The sequence below is a fragment of the Fundulus heteroclitus genome, chromosome 12 (genome assembly GCF_011125445.2).
Source record: "Fundulus heteroclitus isolate FHET01 chromosome 12, MU-UCD_Fhet_4.1, whole genome shotgun sequence".
NCBI lineage: Eukaryota > Metazoa > Chordata > Actinopteri > Cyprinodontiformes > Fundulidae > Fundulus > Fundulus heteroclitus.
Window position 1 is genome coordinate 24399556 of NC_046372.1, and position 19793 is coordinate 24419348.

The 19793-nt window shown below is 38.0% G+C and overlaps 1 protein-coding gene across 1 annotated transcript in view; it reads left to right on the forward strand.

Annotated features, from left to right (window-relative positions):
* fras1 (Fraser extracellular matrix complex subunit 1) overlaps positions 1–19793 on the forward strand; it is a gene marked incomplete in the record, with an annotated part of 388110 nt that overhangs the window by 74618 nt on the left and 293699 nt on the right. Inside the window, 1 exon segment of the mRNA XM_036144334.1 lies at positions 18421–18528. Coding sequence (XP_036000227.1) covers positions 18421–18528 — 108 coding nt within the window.

Here is a 19793-nt window from a genome sequence, read left to right on the forward strand (position 1 = left end):
TAAAACGAGATTTGATTTCCACTCGGAGATCGTTGAGAATCTGTGTGTAAAGACGCTCAGAGCCAGGATGCTCCATCTGTGGGGAACATTATTGCAGATCCTGTTTTGACATTTTTCAAATTCACGTCTGCACTCCAGTTCGTGCTCCAGGAAGCTGGATCTCCTTGTCGCTCTGATATTAAAGATTCATTATGTCCGCTGCTAAATCTGTTTGAAGATACGTGTGACATTGTGTTATTGTACTAAGCTAATTTCAGTTACTGTAGAGTTTGTTCACATCCTTTGTTTTGATCATATACAGTAGCTGAAACCAGATATTTACATACATTGTTTAAAACTATAAACTGTGTAAAAAGCATAAATGTCCGTTCCTCTTTTTAGGCCAGTTAGGATTGGCAAAATTATTTCTGTGTAATAATATTTCTCGAGAGAAAGTCTAGATTCCTGTGTCTTTAAGCTATTTGCAAAAGCCCAGAGGATGATTTTATAAGCTTCTGATAGGTTAATGGACATAATTGTTTACATTTTAATTAGTATCTCTAGATCCACAGGTGTCAAACTCAAGGCCCGTGGGCCGAATCCGGCCCGTCAAGGTAAATTATCCGGCCTTTAAGAGCCAAAAAAAGGCATATCATGTCATAAGGTAGAGGCGTATATCCTTTTAAAGTGTATAAAGTGCCTAAATTGTGCCTCCTGTGAGTGTAACTCACCCCAATATCAACTATTTTTGCAGATAAACTGTATAAACTGAGCCTGAGGTGCTACATTTATGTTACTGTGCATTTTTTATATTTCTATGTGAACTGGAATGAAATTATGTAATGAAAAGTCTCATCTAAATATGTGCAACCGGCCCTTTTAATGACTTCATGACGCCAAAGTGGCCCCAAATAGAAATAAGTTTGACACTCCTGCTCTAGATGCATTTTAAGGCAAAATCTCACACTGCTTCCTTGGGTAATGTCATGCGATATTAACCCAAAATCCAGTGGTGGCTGGTGATATTTTTTTGGGGGGGGGGTGCACTAGAGGTCAGAGATTTCCTCAACAACAAACTCTGCTTGAACATAAATCTGACCACAGTCACCGGCCTGCTGCTGATTTTTGTTTTAAAGGGGACAAATCATACTTTTCAGTTCCTGTTTTTAACACTGAAAGCATTCAGTTGTGGAACTGCAAAGCTTTGGTCTGAATTCATAATTAATTTACCTTTGCGGTCCACTGTTTTGAGGTTAGCCTGTGTCTTTAAGTCTAAAGGAGCCACTTCACACCCCGTGTCCCTCTACGTTGCAGAGTGTGCCACTTTAACCCGTTCAGCCGTTTTTTGTAATCTTCTGGAAACGGTGCAATAAACACCCGATGAATTCTTTTTGCCTCGGAGGTCGGATCTAACGAGTCGCAGATTACATCATCTCCACCTTTTGCAAAGTAAGAAACATGGACGCTCGCGTTGTTGTTAAAACAATAACAGTAACGCTGTTCTAGTCGGTATTTTGCGCAGATAAGTAACATCTGTACAACTGACTAAATGACACATTAATAATAGAGATCTGCTACAAACAGTCAGAGTTTGATGTTTTACTCAATCTTGCTGTGAAGAGCAGCCATTATGAATGCTGAAGTCAGATATCATCGTGTTGCACCGAGTTTCCGACTCGTAATACCGACTTTAGAGGCCGTTCCTGTTAGATCTTCCGTCCTGGAAGTGGAGAATTACGACTACTCAGGACAAATGGAACGGACTATTTTCCACTTGTATTTTTGGCATCCTTCAGCTTCGACTACAAATTTCTCCGAGAAATAAAAATGACGGATTCACAAGACTGGAAGTTATTTAGCAGCTCCACAGCAAATACAGTGACATGATTGTTTAAAAAAACAACAGAAAACCATTAAAAATGAACAGCTTGAAAATTAGGACCTGATAAAAATATAAAGAAATCTACGCAGCTCCTGGACAGAGTACAATAAACATTTCTGCATTCCTAGAGAGTAAAGATGTACAACAAAATTTATTTAAGGACCAAAAAAAGCGAATTTTGCATATGTCCCCAAAGTTCCTTTGTTGGCTTTTTGTCCTCCAGCAAAAGCCTTATGAAATTATTATTTTGTAAGTAAATGACCAACATTTCTTTCCATGCACCAGTATCTCCTGTCTTGTTGTCGTGCATCTGCCAGGTGTGTGACTTTGATTGGAAGGTATGATAAATTAATCTGATTGAAGAATCACACAACAAGCATCGAGGGGAATAGTTAAGTAACCAAATAGCAATCTTTCCAACATATTTGATTTTCATCCGACCGTCTGATTCCTGATCGGGAAGTGGTCGTTAGAGCTTAATCGCCCCTCGCTACCCCCTGTACGCTTCACAACGTAGGACACACGATGAAGCCGATCCAAAATATTGTTGCACGACGGAATAATTGTCCCAAAAAGAGGAAAGAATGGTAGTGTAGTCCCGGTTTTAGTTAATCAGGTGATGATGTGAAGCTGCTTGAGCAGAAAAAGTGCATGGAGACTGAGGGAGGGAGGCTAATTAACAAAAGTAGAAGGTAAACAAATCAGTGGGAAAAGATAAATACTAACCATAGGGGATTAAACTAATAAACACAGGTAACCGAATAAAGCAATAAACTAATATGGCAACCCCTTAGAGAAACATAAAACAAGGACATAAAGAAAACATAAAGACAAGAGAAAATCAAAAGTCAAACACCAGGACATGGTGACAGAATCTCTGAAGAACAATAAATCACTGACTAATGACATTTATCGGTTTTATTGTTTTGTCTTAAGTTGATTTGGTTTTCATTAGAGAACTTCACAAAGTGGGTGGAGGTGCACTTTTTTGGGCTCGTTTGCTTTAGCTTCAGGAGCAGTAATATAAATTGCTTTAATGTTTCTAAGACAAACAAACATTCTGGAGTCTGAATGTGCTCATTATTCATAAAAAGTTGGATTATCAGAACGTCTGCAGGACAAACCTGCAGCGCACACACCCTAACCCTTAACCTAAAACTAATTTACACCTTAGTCCTAAAATAACCCCTGGCCCAGAAGAAAAAATGTGAGAACCTTTTTCTGTCCTCACTTTACATCAAAGTCCTCACTTTGGTAGTACAACAAGGAAGTACAAGAACACACACATGCACACAACTCTTGTTAACACCACAGTGCAGCTTGACGCCTCCAACATCACTTCTTGCTACTACGGAGGCATATTATTGGGGGGGGGGGGGGGGTTGGAGAACTGTGTGTGTGTGTTGTGTGTAATCTGATCTTTCCTCTCTCAGCTCTATAATTAGGTTTTGTGCTCAGACCCTGGCAGAATCGTCCCTTCTGGGGAGGATTTTCTACTTCCTCATTATTTATTTATCTACTAGTTTATTTTGGGACTCGGGGCACATTTCCGTTATGCCACACATGCACACGGTTACACACAGGTACAGGTACTCTTTGGCCAGCAGCGTTCTGCTCATCTTTATTAAACACACTGAGAGGGTACAGAGGGGCAATAACCCAGCGTATGAGGGAGCATTTTTTTTTTTTTTTTTTTTGGGAACAATCTCCATGCAGCTCAGGCACAAACACACAGTTGTTGCAGGTGATGTGGTGTGAAAAGTATAATGTGTGGTAATGTCTTGCTTTAAGGCCCCGTTAAACCTTGTGCAGTTTCTTGTAAACATCCCTGTCTTCTTACCAGGGGTGGTAAATAATTCAGTTTTTTCACCAGACACCTTGCTTCATGGAAGAGAATTTGCACTGTGGTGAAAATGTAGTAAGAGCCACTATTGGTTTCAAACACACTTTTGATTAGTTATAGTAAAAAACAAGGACTCAAATTAGTCAAATCTAAAGGATTCTCATTTTCAATACTGTAAAAAAGGACTGTAGTGTAAAATAAATATATAGTTCATATGGATTTACAGAAACTGATGATTGTGGGAGCAGGCTGAAAGTCAATTCACCGCTTCGCTGCTTATTTTCTTTCATTTGGCACATGTAAACAAACATGTTTCATTTTAAACCGTTGCATAGAAGTTCTTTATTTCAATTGGTAATAATATTAAAAGATTCATTAATGTAAAGATAAATTGTAGTAAAAAAATCTTTAAGCCTGCCATCTTCTTTCATTAGTTGTAAATTTTCTGTAGATTTTGTGTGAAATTGTATTTCTGTTGATTGTGATTGGGATCCTCGTTAGGCCCAGTTGACTCTAATGAAAAATATCACCAAACCAAAATACACAGCGGTAACAAAGTATTGCAATACTTTAATGTAGTACAAATGTATAAAAACTTATTTTTTTGCCTTTTATTTACTCTGATAATTGCAAATGAAACCAATGAACTTGAAATCTAGAGCACTGCAAAAACGGAACTAAAAATAAGTAAAATGTTCTTAAAATTTGTCTTTATGTCCTTGATTTGAGAGGATAAACAATATTATCTGCCAATGGAATAATACTTTTGCACTTAAAATAGGAACAACTCATCTCCATCTTATTTCAAGTACTCATTACATTGGCAGATAATATTATTTACCTGCTCAAATCAAGGACAAAAACACAAATTTTAGGAACACTTTACTTATTTTTAGATCAGTTTTTGCAGTGTGATTCTAAATATGTCTGCATTGATTATGTTGATTGTGGATGCCTGTGCATTCAGCTGCTTATTGGTGCCGTTTGTTTCTGCCTCCTCCTAACACTTCCTTGTCCTGATGCACAAACGCTCACATGCTGAAACCAAATGGCGGATGTTATTTTTGAAGGTTGCTCCACGTCAGGATGCTGGTGTTGTTAAACCTAACGATGGCGCACAGCTGCAGACAGCTGAGCAACTTTTCCCTCAGTGCTGGGTTTCCTTTTGCTGCTGAAGCCGTCAGGACCAGTCATCCCAGTAATCAGTGCATCGGCGGCGGACGCTTGGTCTGCTGAGTTTACTGCCACAAGGAGCGATGTGCAAACTTCTTAGCTCCTGTTTTACGAGCTTTAGATTTAGTTTTTATCCTCTTCTGCTTCCTGAAGTCACAGCGTCATATTTCTCAGAGCGGATACAGCTGCTGAACGACTTTCTTTTATTGCACGCGGCTTTCTAAATTGATGTACTTACTTCTCTGTCATAAAAAAGAAAGCTTCACAGCTTTTAGAACGTGGCAGGAGGGACAAATTAGGCAGAAATTTGTCCTCAAACGGCACTTAAATGACCAATTACACAGAATGCGTCAGCATGATTAGCTCGCTAAACAACCTGGAAAAGTGCTTGTGGAAGTGAGTGAAGGAGGGGACTGAAGAAAAGGTCTGCGAATGTATTTCAATTCATTTTATGTTTCAGTGACACGTTAATTATTTTCTTCAGTACAGGATGTGTAAAGGACTGGTTCAAAATGCAGTTGCATGAAATAAGATCTGAGGTTTGTTTCTAAAAAATATACTTTTTCATTGTCCCTCAAAACTTTGTGAACAAAAGCTGCTTCTGATTTAGAATCCTCCTGCTGTAAATGTTGAGGTTTTCCTGAAGCATCTACTCAACTGATGTAATTAACTTCCATGAAAGATGAGGCAAAGACTGATGAGTTGAGGGAAGAAAGAATGTTCCACCGAATTCAGAAAGTAAAACTTTATATTATATTCCTATCCTTTACTCACAATATGGTTTATTTTAAGCGTTAATTTTGGTTTAATGGTGATGCTTATTGAGCTGTGAGATTTCCTGCCCCTTTATGTCAAGTTTACGTTCAGAATTGCCATAAAACAGATACAAATCCAAGACATCCATGAAAAAAATTAAGAATGACTATTAATAGAGAAGATCCTCAGAAATGCAAAACACAATATGAAAAAAGTTAAGATAAATTAAAGTTAAGCTGTATAGCAGAACAGAAAAGACTTATCAGCAGGGAAAAATACTGTGCAATTGTTAATAGATAATAGGGCAGATATAAAAATAAATGTTCAAGTTAAATGTACCAAACAGCACACCCTGAAAAAATAAAATATGATCCCTCTTGTTGATTTTCATCAGAACTCTTGCTGCAGCATTTTGGATCAGTTGAAGACTTTGAACTGCATTTTGTGGACTTCCTGATAGTAAAGAATTACAATAGTCCAGCCTTGAAGTAACAAATGCATGGACTAGTTTTTCAGCATCACCCCTGGACAGAATGTTTCTAATTTTGGCGATATTCCGGAGGTGAAAAAAGGAAACTCTGGAAACCTGTTTAATATGGGATTTAAATGACATGTCTTGGTAAAAAATAAACCCAAGATTTTATTTTTATTTTATTACAACAAGAGGTCAGTTTAATGCCATCCAGATTAAGAAGTTTGTTTTTGAGGTTTATTTTTGAGGTCCAAAGATTATAATTTCTGTCCTGTCATAATTAAATGCAGGAAATTTAAAGTCCAGGTTCTAATATCGTCAAGACATGACTGCAGTCGAAGTAACTGATTGGATTAATCAGGATTTATGGATAAATATAGCTGAGTATCATCAGAATAACAGTGGAAATTAATCCCATGCTGTCTGATAATTTTGCCAATCGGAAGCATATATATAGTAAATAGAATTGGTCCAAGGACTGAACCCTGTGGTACTCCACAAGTGACCCTAGAGTTTGAAGAAGATTTATTATTAACATGAACAAATTGGAATCTGTCCGACAGATAAGATTTAAACCAGCCTAATGCTTTTCCCTTAATCCCTACAGTATGCTCAAGTCTTTGTAGGAGAATATTGTGATCAACTGTATCAAATGCAGCACTGAGATCTAACAGGACAAGTACAGACACAAGTCCATTATCTGAGGCCATGAGAATATCATTAGTGACCTTCACCAGAGCTGTTTCAGTGCTATGATGAGCTCTGAAGCCTGACTGAAACTCCTCAAGTAGGTCATTGCTTTGTAAATGTTCACAAAGTTGATTAGCAACTACTTTCTCAAGAATTTTAGATAAGAAAAGAAGATTAGATATAGGTCTGTAATTTACTAACTCATCTTGATCAAGAGAAGGTTTCTTAAGTAAAGGTTTAATAACAGCTACTTTAAAAGCCTCTGCTACATAATCATAATCTATTCTTAGTAAATGGGAGGGGGGCACAACAGAAACATTTTAGAATCACTGGATTGAGGCAATAAGGGCCTCCCTATATTATCACATCTGGTAATATATGTAGACTTTTAAAATAAAAATTCAGGACCCAAAGTAATCTAAGAAAGAATGAATATATTGTAGATCAAATTAAGTTAAAACATGATTCCTAAAAACTAAATGAATGAATAAATGCATCAGGAATCATTGAGAAGGGGAGCGGGATGGGACAGGAGTGAAAATCCATTGCCGCGTCACCCTCGAATTGGGATTTCATCTTTTCTCCAGTATCAAAGACGTTTATATTCAGCCTGATTTTTCAGGCAAATTATTCAGTTCAATGCAGAGCGAGATACGTACCTCATTGCTGTTGAAAGATCTGTACTCTGGCATAAATTAAATCAAATTTTGTTTGATTTTGAAGTGATTCTGTTTCACAGTTTTGATGCTGAATCACAACATTTTGGCCAAAAACGTCCCCCATAACTTCTTTCTGTCTCGTTTGTGCTTCATAAAAACATGAATTCTTTCATAGTTGCATGAGTCTGGTTTAGATGACGAATAAATGCTTAAAGAAACCTGAACTCTTTTGATGTGTCATTGTTAGCTTGAGATGCAGCATGGACTGCGTTTTGTCTGCTGGTGACGTCTGCAATAACTATTTTGGAGACATTTTAGGAGGAAACCGGGTCATGTTTCGTTTGACATGCTCACAAATTGACAGCGCCTGAATAAAAATGAACAAAACAACAATGGGTCTGTCAAACTACATGCTTTATTGCATGGAGTTAATGCAGCACAAACAGCTTGTATCCTAAATGGAAAGAAAATGTTTTTTAAGAGGGAGGGCCGTTAAATGATGCATTGTAATATAAACCATGAGTCATTTTTAGTTGCAGTGATTTAATTGAATCGAAGACAGTAATGGCGCCAACGAGACATCCTCTGACCTTTCGTCCTTCCGCATCTGAAGAAACATAAAACTTTATCCAAGCTGTCCAAGCATGTCTGCATCGCTAAGCACCGGCTGGCTCAAAGCAAAGACAGTTTAAAAATCAACATGAAGTTTGTAAAGTAAAACAGAGGCAAAATGTGTCAGAACGCTGCTTGACATCAATCCTTCACAGAAACTGCGTTTTCAGCAGGACAGAAGAAGAAAAAAAAAAGGGGGAATTTAAAAACTTGCTCAGCCTCAAATCCCCCGGTCACAGTGAGGCAGGCAGGTGATGGCACTGCAAAAACTGAACTAAAAATAAGTAACATTTTCCTAAAATTAGTGTATCTGTCCTTGATTTGAGCAAGTAAATAAGATAATCTGCCAATAGAATAAGAATTTTAGCTCTTAAAATAGGACAACTCATCTCCATCGTCTTATTTCAAGCGCAGGATGTCTAATTATCTTATGTTAGGGGTCAAACTAGTCATTCCATTGGCAGATAATATAATTTACCTGCTCAAATCAAGGACAAAAACCCAAATTTTAAGAACATTTTACTTAATTTAAGGTCTGTTTTTGCAGTGGGAGAGCTGCTGTTTGCCGTCGCCAGACATGATTTTTATCTAAAACACAGACAAGTGCAGGAGTGTGCATGCGTGTCCAGAGACGGGAGTCGTGTAGGACCTGCAGGCGAACGGCCATCAGCAGCAGATTCCTCCTGGTGTTGTGCAGAGAAAGCAGTGACGGTTAGCTATCTGCGTACATGAATTATTTACCTTTTTGTTTTGTTTGAAAGCAGTTGTTTCGTGCTCAGCAGTATGTTCTGCGTGTCTTAGTTTGTAATTTGGTCTCTATTTGCTGTTCATCTTCAGCTCAAACCCTGTAATTTCTTTCATTCTTCTGGCTCTCTTCACACTAACGTCCCAGGAGACTTATTTTACTCCCAGAAGCGCTGCTTTTATTTCACCTGCCAAAAGTAAACCGCGTTAACTCTGAAGTTCAGTGAAATCCTGTTAAAACTTTTAGATGGACTGGCAGCATGGATTTTCCTCTCGTTCTTCTGTATTTCTGACGTTATTTGTGATTTGACACGACTGGCTGGTTTCTTCCTCCTGTTATCTTATCTGCTTCCATCGACAACCTGACCTCCCCAAAATAACCCAGAATATTTGAAAGTTCATAGCAGCCTCATATACTTTGAATTAGTTTTTTTATTTTTTTTAGCATCTGCTAAGATGAAAAGTTATTAGGGATGCATTCTTCAGTGTAATTGGTGGATTTGGTCAGTCGCACAGGTCTGTATTGCTTCAGTGTAAGCCTCTCTTTTAATTTGATGATCCAGAACCCATTAGTCGCTCGATGCTTGATATTTGGCTGCAGGAGTGAAAGTGGCCGTGGCAGCTGGATTTATGGGCGAACGGCGCCCAGCGATCAGCCGGTCATTTGTCATGTCCTTCCAGAAGGTCTGTTAATTGAACCAGAGGCATGGATGAGGCAGAGATGTTGAATTGTTTGCGCTGAGGCACAGCTTTTAGACTTTTTGTGAAAACCTGCTCAAAACCTGGACCTAATGTGCATCCTGGCTGGTTCAGTTGTGAGCTTTAATTATGACACAGCTGGCATGAAAAACTAACAAAAACGGTCAGATCTGATCCTCTTTCTAAGGCAAATTAGCAGGTATCCATCTCTCACGGTGAAAGTACAGATACTTCTCAGTCATTATTCTGGTTCAGATGAACTAAAATTACATTTGATGGAGCTATTTGTAAAAAAAAACCTTGATAAAGTCAATTTTGTAACATAAAAATGCAGCATGTTTGTGTCTTAGAAGGTGTTTTTGACAAGAAAATATAATTTTTCGGCAGGTTTAGAGCCATATTCTCGGTGTCTGGTAAATCTTTGTGAGATGACCAAATTTTAATGGGATTGGGGCAAATTTTAACCCAATATGTGTAACATAATTAAACTCCTTTATTTGTAAAACAGAAATGAACAATTATTGGTACTGCTGCTAAAATAACTCACCATATTGAGTTATAATTTTAATCGGTTGTTATCTATCTTTGGGTTGTAATGGCGGTTTGCGACCAGCCTAAAGGGACATTATCGCCACCTACTGTTTCGGAGTATGGACCAGACTTTATTTCACTATCTACAGCACACTTCACATTTATACATTCTGGGTTATAAATGTTGTTTTTTACTTGGTTGTAAAAAAACAAAATTTTTTGGGTTGTATCTGGAATCTGGGTTGTTTTTAACTTTTTTTTTTTTTTTTTTTTGGAATGAACTTTCTGGGTTAACATAGGAAGTGGGAGTAGTTTCATCTGAGGTATAAAAGACTGTATTCCCAGCAACATTTAAGTCTTTTCTCTCATGGAATCATATTTTTTTGTGTTTTTTTCCCCCACTGGATCTTGGACCTTACTGCGTTGTTTTGCTGGGAGATGCTAATAGCCGTTAGCCACTTCCTTGTTTTATCATGTGCAGTGTTGTACTTTCGTTGTTGTTATAAATAAACACAAAAGGCCTTATTTACTGACAAATTGAGCAAAATCAAAGCATAAAACACCAGAATAACAACTAATACGCCAGCAGGACGTGATAATCTTTTATAAAAACTTTGTATGCCACCAGCGTGAGCTACTAACGTAGAAATAAAAAAACGTCAAATAACGTGTCTATGCACCTTTAATGGTAGCAAACTGTAATCATACTGAATCGTTACTTTAAAGCTAAAGTGTGTGCCGTTACACCTAACGCATTAAAAGATATGTCTCTTAGGTCCTCATTTTTGACTCTAGCCTTTGGTGATTTTGACATGCATGACCGTAGAGCATAGAAACCATCTTGTGTAAAGCACAAACATGTTTCCGTTGCTTCAATTCACTGTTGCTTCACTAAAATCTTTTTTTATGACACAGTTTTATTTTATTTTTTAAATAGTTAAAGTGCTGGTCACAGCTATGTCTACCTCAAAGCTAAAAAAATAATTTGAGTAATTTTTCACAACACCGCTATGAAGGATTGCCCCAGAAGCTTTTAAATCCCTGGGTATGGTACCAGTCTGGTAGGTCTCCAAACCAGTGACCTTCCCCACTGGACCAATCAGCATATAAATTTTCATTATTTGAGCTCACATTGGAGCAGGAGACTTTTCCATCACATCTTGTACTTTGGGTTATTTCCTGATGTCAGAGTTCAGCGTTCCTCATTTAACATTGTCGTTCCAATGTTCAGCTGCTGCATTGCACTTTGTTTTTCAAGCTTAAATACTTCCTTCTGTACATGGAAATAAATACTACATCTAAAAGAGAAAATGGAATGCAGCTCGTCTTTTAAAGTTTTTATATATTAGAGATGAAGGTGTATGTGTATATATGGAGCGCTTTAAGGTGCAAAATGTATATTCAGCTGTTTTAAACCTTGCAGGCTGGACACAGTAATCGCATTTTAACAGTTTAAATTCCACTAAAGGTCACAATCATTTAGTTTGCAGTATATTTCAGCTTCACAGCACCTTATTTTGCTGCCAAATAAGAAATGTGAAGGGATGATAAGACGGAGTTAACTAACATAAAACATGAATTATTCCTGCTGTTATTCAGCGAGGCTTCGGTGGGACCTGCTTCGTATGGACGGTTGCACTGACAGACGTTTTTACCCCAGAGGAGGGTGTTATTCCTGCTTCCTGAAGCGTCCCGGCCGGCCAGCAGCCGAGCTCTTTAGTCACTTTGTGTCTCCAGATTGAGTTTCCCTCAGTAATAGCTTCTGTTTTTATCAGCAGCTCGTCCAATTGTGGCAAAATTCAGTTTCGCTCTCATGCCGGGCTGATTTTCTTCACACTTCCCTGCTCTAAACAAGAAAGTCAGACCAGTGTACCTGACAGCTAAACAAAACGGAGGCCGGTTAGTGTTGGGCTCTGCCTTTTTCTTCCCTGATTGGATTTTAATTGAATCTGCGTCGCGCTGTCTGAGTCCTCTCCTCTTTCCGTGTTAATCCGGACAGAATCGACTCAAGGATGCAGGTTTGTTTTTGCTCTTTGTGTTTCTTTCAGGGAGGTGCCCTCCCAACATGGGGCTTTCCATTTCATCCACAGTCTCAGGATGCTGACTGGTGACAAAACGAGGGTTAGAGCTGCACTTTCATCTTCTAATGATCCATTTAGGTTAGAGGAATGAAACTAAGATTGTGGAAACAGACCCTGCCCACAGTTGTTTTCATTTTGGTCCTCCTTACAGATACATCAGCCGCAGTTATTAGGAGTGACAAAGAGCACACAAAGGGTTTTAAAAACTACCAGTCCTGCGGTTTAAAGCGTTTTAAAATTGCAAAAACAAAGCGTAACGTAGTGTTGCTGCTCACTGTGCTGTCAGCTGGCTGAAAGAAGAACAAATACACTATTTTCCCCCCACCCGTGTTCAATGGACAGACAAAATTGAATGTTTGAAAACATTTCCCAGTTAAGAACGCAGATATTCAAGCTAAGCTGCTGACTTGCAGCTTGGTTACCTGAGCAGGTAAATCAGACTAATTACCAGCTAACAGTTAGCGGAACAGCAAAATGCTATAATATTCTGCTCTATGGGGTCTTAAAAACCATATTTAGAGGAGGCTATGTTTGGTATTTTTGCTGAAGTCATTATTGACATCAAGATAGTAAATTAATGTCTAAGCAGTCATTTTCAATTATTAGAATAAGACCAAGTTAACTAACATCCTGTAAATATGTTTTTTAAGATCCCAGTTAGTTAACTTAAAAAACATATTTAGAGGATGTTAGGTTTGGTATTTAACATCAAGATAATAAATTAATATCTAAACAGTCATTTTCAATTAATTAGAATTTGCAATCTGCTGAGGCTCGTTTGTCAGATTAAGTGAATCTTCTGAAAATAACCTTTGAGCAGGTATTCAACATGTTTTTCATCAAGACCACATTTCTGTAATAAAATAGTTTTTAATTGGTGTGATGTGATATTTTAATCTTAAATGTCCTCTTGTCGTTAGCTGTAATCGGAAATCCGTTATAATTAACAGAAATAAGGTCTTGAAAACATCAATTTTTGTGTAATTATTCTATATAATATGTTTTGCTTGGAGTTACCGAAATAAACAAACGTTTCAGCAATGTTATAATTTATTGTGTATGACCCTAAATAATATCATTGTATCTTATGAAAAATTGGTGCTTTTCTGTTTGAAATAAAAGCAATTTGATTACTTTTCCCATGAAAGTAGGAACATTTTAAACTCATCATCTTATAATAATTATTTTTAGTCCAACATCAAATGAAGGAATTGGGACCTTTTCCCCATTTTTGCTGTGTGAAGGTGTTATTCTTAGCTGTGATGCATTCAGTGATCGTTGAGAAAATCTGTAACTCTCAGTATCTGACCTGTAGTGAAGATTTGCAGATTCTGAATATTCAAACCTTAGCTGTCAGAGTTTAATGCACTGCAAAAAGGGAACTAAAAGAAGTATTTTTTTTAAATTACTGTATTTGTCCTTGATTTGAACAGATAAATAAGATTATCTGCCAATGCAATGAGTGTTTTGACCCCTAAAATAAGATAATTAGATAAACTGCACTTGAAATAAGATGATGGAGATGAGCTGTTCCTATTTTAACAGCAAAAGGCTTGTTCCATTGGCAGATAATCTTATTTATCTGCTCGAATCAAGGACAAATACACTCATTTCAAGAACTTTTGATGTACTTTTAGTTCCCTTTTTGCAGTGTGAGAGAAAGGTAACGATGCAGGTCAAGACTTTAGACGTGCTGAGGACACTCTTGTCAGTCATCTTTTCAGTTTGAAAATGTTTAGCATTTTTCTTGAAATGTCGGCGCTGATGTGTAACAGATAATTTCTAGATTAATTTTCAAACTGGAGAAAACCCAATTGTTGAGTAATGTATAGACGGGGGTGTTTAGCAGGGATTTTCCAGAGTTTGTACATCTTAAGGAGCTCGGGACTTTCTGCAGAAAGATTTCTGGCTCTGATCACATTTAGAACTGATGCAGATACTTGGCTCCAGTTTCCTGAATATAAAATAGCTCATGCAGTTTGGTGGAAGCTGCTCCCTGGATCAGAGCTGCAGTCTACGCTGCCGGGTACACGTCTTAGTGTGAACAGAGGTTAAAAGGTGGATTTTTGTATAAAAAGATGCCGTTCTGCTCATGTTCTGCTCAGAGTTGAAAGCAAACCTTCTCCTCCTGAAAAAATAAAAAACTGAAATGCATTCTGGGTGGTGAGACGCTGTCCAGTTAGTCACATATATTTGTTGCTGCTCTGCTAATTTTACTCGTCTCTATTAAGGGAGACATGAAGGACTGTCAGGGAGCCATAACAGGAAACATTATTTCTGACCACATATCAGCATGCACACCGGCCTATTATTAACCCCACTGACACCAATACCTGAGTTAGGGTGAGGTGATAAAATACTCTATCATGAACATTTTCCTTCCTTTTCTATTTAGACAGATTTGATCTTAAAGCTAAGCTTTAATCACACAGAACTGAATGGAAAAAGGTACATTTTGGCTGCCTAATCTTGTTTTATGAAGCTTCATGCCGGATTTTACTTAGTATTCAAAACTGCTGCTGGGGGATTGAAAAGTTGAGCTGTGGGAAAGTTTAGAAAGAGCAGCTTTTATATTTCACTCGTTTTAAAGTTTAGTTTGAAGCTACAGGCTGTAGAGGAGGTCTGGTGGTTATCAGTGTTGCTTGTGCATTTATGACTTTTGACCAAGGACTCCAGCTTTGTTCCACAGGTAATAATATGCATGCTAGGTTAACCGGAGACTCTAAATCAGGAGTGCCCACAGGTCCCGTCCTAGAGAGCCACAGGCCTGCAACCTTTAGACGCATCCCTCCTCCAACTCACCTCAATCAAATTAATGACTCGTTACCGGACCAATGCGGCACCGAATGCTAATGAGTGAATTCAGACATTTTCCACAGACATAATGAAGGGATTAGTGTAAACGTTGCAGGAATAGTGGCTTCTGAGCAACCCCGCTCTAAAAACTGAGAACGTAGCAGCAGTATTGCAGTTAAAGGGCTCAACCAGAGCTTTATGTTAACGAGTATGGTTGGAGCTATGATGCATGAGCCTTTATTAGCGCTGGTGGTGTTTTTCAGGCAAACAAATGCGATTAATGCTAGTAGTTTGTCCAGGATAAAACAGTAATACGGCTAAATGATGGTTTCACTGCACTTATTGTGCAGTTACTGAGGAGAAAAGCATGATACTGTTGGTTTTAGAGCGAGGTCAGCGAAAAAATAACGGCAACTGTGCAGTTTTTGTAAAAAGCCTGTAGAGTTTAGAGCTGCTGGTTCAGTGTCGAAGCTCCTTCGGCGGCACAGCGGGGTCTGTCACGGTATTAAGTAGGTTGTTTTAATGTTGCGGCTGATCCATTGCCTATCTAGGACCTCCTAATGGCCCCAAACTGGTATATGATGCAGCTTTGTTGGTTTCTGTCATAGTTTATTACTTCAATTAGCCAGCTGTGCTGCTGAAAAATCCTCCTGCTGTGATTCCGGGCTGCATATCTCCTCCTAATAATGTCTAAGACCCCCATGTGCCGGTTATTTGGAGCAAACTGCTGACTTTGCATGTGTGAGCTCAAAATAACCCAATAAAACTGCATGGAGCTATCTGTCCTATGTTGTCCCAAGCTTTATATTGATGGATGGATGTAGCCCCATCACAGCCGTGTCAATTACAGATAATCCAAACAAAGATTATCACCACAATAAAACTGATTTCTTTATTTTAAGGTAAACTGGAGGTAATTGGGCTTAATTAATAGGTCGTCTGTTATCAGTGGCCTTTCCTAGCATCCATAAATCTCCTGTTTGGACAACCTGAGAGTTTATCAGGAGAAATAGGAGTACGGGTTTAAGACGTCTAAGAAGATCTGCAGTGTTTTACCTCTTAAGGAGGAGACTGATAATTGTTTAAATTGTATTTAAAATATAAAGCTAAGGAATGAATTGTTGAAGCTTAATAAGGACTGAACAAAATCTTAAAAATTAACCTTAAAGCTGAAAAGGAAAAATGCAAAGTGAAGACAATTTAGGTACATTTCTGTTTAGCTTAATTGTAACCCAGTTTAATACATATATGAATTATAAATCAGATGTAATAAATGCAGGAACGATGATTCCCTAGAGGACTTTGTTTTCTTTGATTCACAGGGTCAGAAATGTGGTTCGTCATTAACAAATAGACCTTTGTGTCCAGCTCCTTGTGTTCTGACTTGGTTTTATTATTATTTTCTAATGTTCTGTTAATGTTTTGTTGTTTTTTCTCGTGGGTCATCGCTGACGTCAGGTTGCTTGGTCCCGACTTACGGGATTGGGCGTCTGGCAGTGAAAACAAGCATCCGGCGTGCGGTTTCCTCTTCGTTTGTTTGCAGCTGTTTTTGCTTGTAAACGTTAAGCCTCAAGGTTAACGCTGCACATCCCTAAAGATCTGCTTTAGGTGCTGTCTTGTGCGGAGCAAAGCCATCTCATTGGAGGCTCTCCTCTCGCACACGAAGGTCACGCTGCATAAGCCTCAGAATAATCCCGTCATGAATGGGACATTAATCATTGTCCCATTAATCATTCGTCGGAATCAGATTCATGGTCTGCGTGATGATATATTTCAGCATATGCGGCCGGCAGAATATTGATTTAGCTTTGGCTTTGAGCTACTCATAAGACATTGTCAGCCAGGTGGTATGAGCTACTGGCAACCAGCAGGCAAAGGGGATATCTACATACTCTGCCTCTGGTTTATCTCTGATTGGCTGCGACGCTGAAGGCTTTTCAGCAGTGATAAAGCGGTTTTACTCAGTTTGCAACAGGAATAATAAGTGTTTCGCTTTGCATTTAATTTTATTACACATAACTTTGTGATTTGTTTGTGGGCATTGATTACCATCACTACTAGGGCTGGGTGACATGGTTTATAAATAAAATCTCTGATTACCAAATCCGATTAATCGATTTTTTTCCCCTCCTTTTCTTTTCACAAAAAAGGAATTAAAGAAATTATTTTAAAAAACTTGCTTTTATGTCAAGGATTTAATCGAGGAGTTGACCTAAGGCTGGATGATAATTCAGTAACGATATATATCGATCGATAGACGTTGATAGGAAAAAAAGGTAAATAAAAAGTTAAATAGAATAATAGTTTTCCGTCCTTATGCATTTTAGCCTTGTAGGTTAATAATTACAGTAAATACATCCTCCCAACCAATCACAACGCAGACCCAGGAACCAAGCTCCGCCCCCTTCAAAGAGCTCAGAGAACACGCATTCTTTTCTTTTTTTTAAACTTGCAGTTTTGGTAAAAAGTTGTTTGAATAAATGGTTAAATTTGAATTCAGTGTTTGTGTTCTTTATATAAATATAGGTCACTAAGCAGCCGCATAAATGGCCAGGGCTACACTTAAAATACAGGTTTTGTATTCAATGATAATTATCGATATCAATCACTATGATTCATAATCATTAAATGTTTGCTGCTAGGTTTTACACAGTGAGCTAAGAACACTTCACTTCACTTGTGTAACTTCACACTAACTTTAAAAAAGTAAATGAGTAAATTAAAGTGTCTCATATTATGATAAAAAGGGTTTCCTCATAACAAGATTTTGACAATATATTTTCTTAAACATTTATTCAGCTTTGCTGCTGTTCTCTTCATGGAAGCCCAATGAGTTCATTTGCAAAATAAAATCCAGATTTTCCAAAAATTAAATCTTAATAAATTGTAAATTATAATTAATCAATTAAATTATTTATTGCATAGCCCTCATCAATACTAATGTTAGATGGCAAATCGGGTTGCGTGACGTTAGAAAATCTTGCAATGTTTATAAAGGTTAACGTTGCGGTGACGATATCAGTTTCTTTATCCACGTATTTCCTTCTTTCCTCTCTGTCACATCTGTGCTTCCTCCACTCTGTGACTTTCAGCATTATGGGGGAAATGTTGTTTAGTCCTGTATGAGCTTCTGCTGCCGTTAAAATCTCTGTCCAGCTGGCTAAATATTACATCAGCATGGAAAATGCTAATTCATAACACTTGGGATATAAACCAACAATTATTGCACTCCAAGCAGTCCTTTGCAATATGATGGCTGCACACACTGATGATACAATGACATTATAGCCACGATGTATTGTGCAGCTCTGTCAATAGACTCATTAGAAACATTAATACTGACAAAAGCGTGACATGTTCAATTCTTATTTTCCTCACAGCAACCTTCCTCGGGTTAATCAGTTTAATGAGAAAAAGAAGCTTTGGCTTCACAGCTAATAACCAGTCTGGTGTTGTTACATTTAATACTCGTCTTAATTTTGTCTTCATCTTTGTCTCCACAGAACAACACATCATGGCGGCCCCAGTCGTGTCAGGAGTGTACCTGCTACAGCGACGTGTCCATCTGCAGGCCCATCCACTGCCCAAACCCCCAGTGCAACGTCCAGAGGGTAGGAACCTTAAACGGACGTGCTTTGCCAGGGTGGGATGTGTTATGGCATGATTGAAGCAACAGAATCCTAAGTCTGGAGAAGCCAGAAGAGCGTATTCTCCTTTCTATGTCCTGCACTAAACACCAGGCTTAAAAACAACTACTTTAACCCGGGTGGTGACGGTACTCTGCAACTACTAACTGCAACTAAAACTAACACTAAGCTGCCCTCCGCTGTAAAACAACAGGTTAGTTTTGGGTGGGACTATATGTCAAAATGCACCTGCAATAAAAACGTTACCATTATAGGAGGAAAAAATTAATTCACAGATGAAAATGTTCTATTTTAGCTAATCAGAGCATACAAGCTCTTGATTTCAAGTCTTTGAAAGGCTTGTCTGTCTGTTTTAATTGTCCTTTCTTCACTTGGAGCATTTTTGTGCACTTTTCTCTTGTTTTTTACACCTTCGGTTACACATTTTTATTCCCATTCAAACAAGTTTTAGCTCAGCCAAATTCCCTAAAAACACATTTTCCAATGTATTTTCTTAATACTCCATCTATCCCTCTTCTCTATCCCATGCTTCTCTCTAAATAGGATTTTAAACATGAAGCCTGTAGTTTTTGGCGTCAGCTATGATCCCCATGCTGAGTTAAGGCCACAATCAACGTCTGATGAATTCCACTCTGCTGGCTGGCAATCCAGCATTAATTAAAAATTAGTCATCGTGCTCAGCAACCCATGTGCTCCCACCATTAGGAAAGCTCTTAGAATTTGACTCCCTGTTACCCAAACTGATAAAAACACTGGAGATTCAATCATCTGCCTGGCAAAGAACTAATGCTTCACTTTTAAAATCTTCTTTTTGTATATTTGAGCTCACACTTCCCTTCTTTTTCTGATCGTCTGCCAAACTGACCTTTCTTTTGTCCATCTGTAGATTGGTTGGTGCTCGTTTAATAATCATTTCAAGATACCTGTTCAGTAACACAGATCAGACATTTTTTCCTAACCTGGGACCTAGTCTGGACTATACGGATAAAAAAACCCCACAAATTTAAGAAAAATTGAGTGTAACCCTGATATTAATCACCAGGGGGGGAAATCCATTAAAGGCTAAATATATATTTCTATTTCTGTGCTAGAAAAACTTAAATTCTCTGTATAAATCATAAAAATAATTAAACTAAGTGTACGCAAACAAAAAATATGTGCAAATTCTATAAATGAGTGTATTTGTCCTTGATTTGAGCAGGGACATTTAAATTATCTGCCAATGGAAT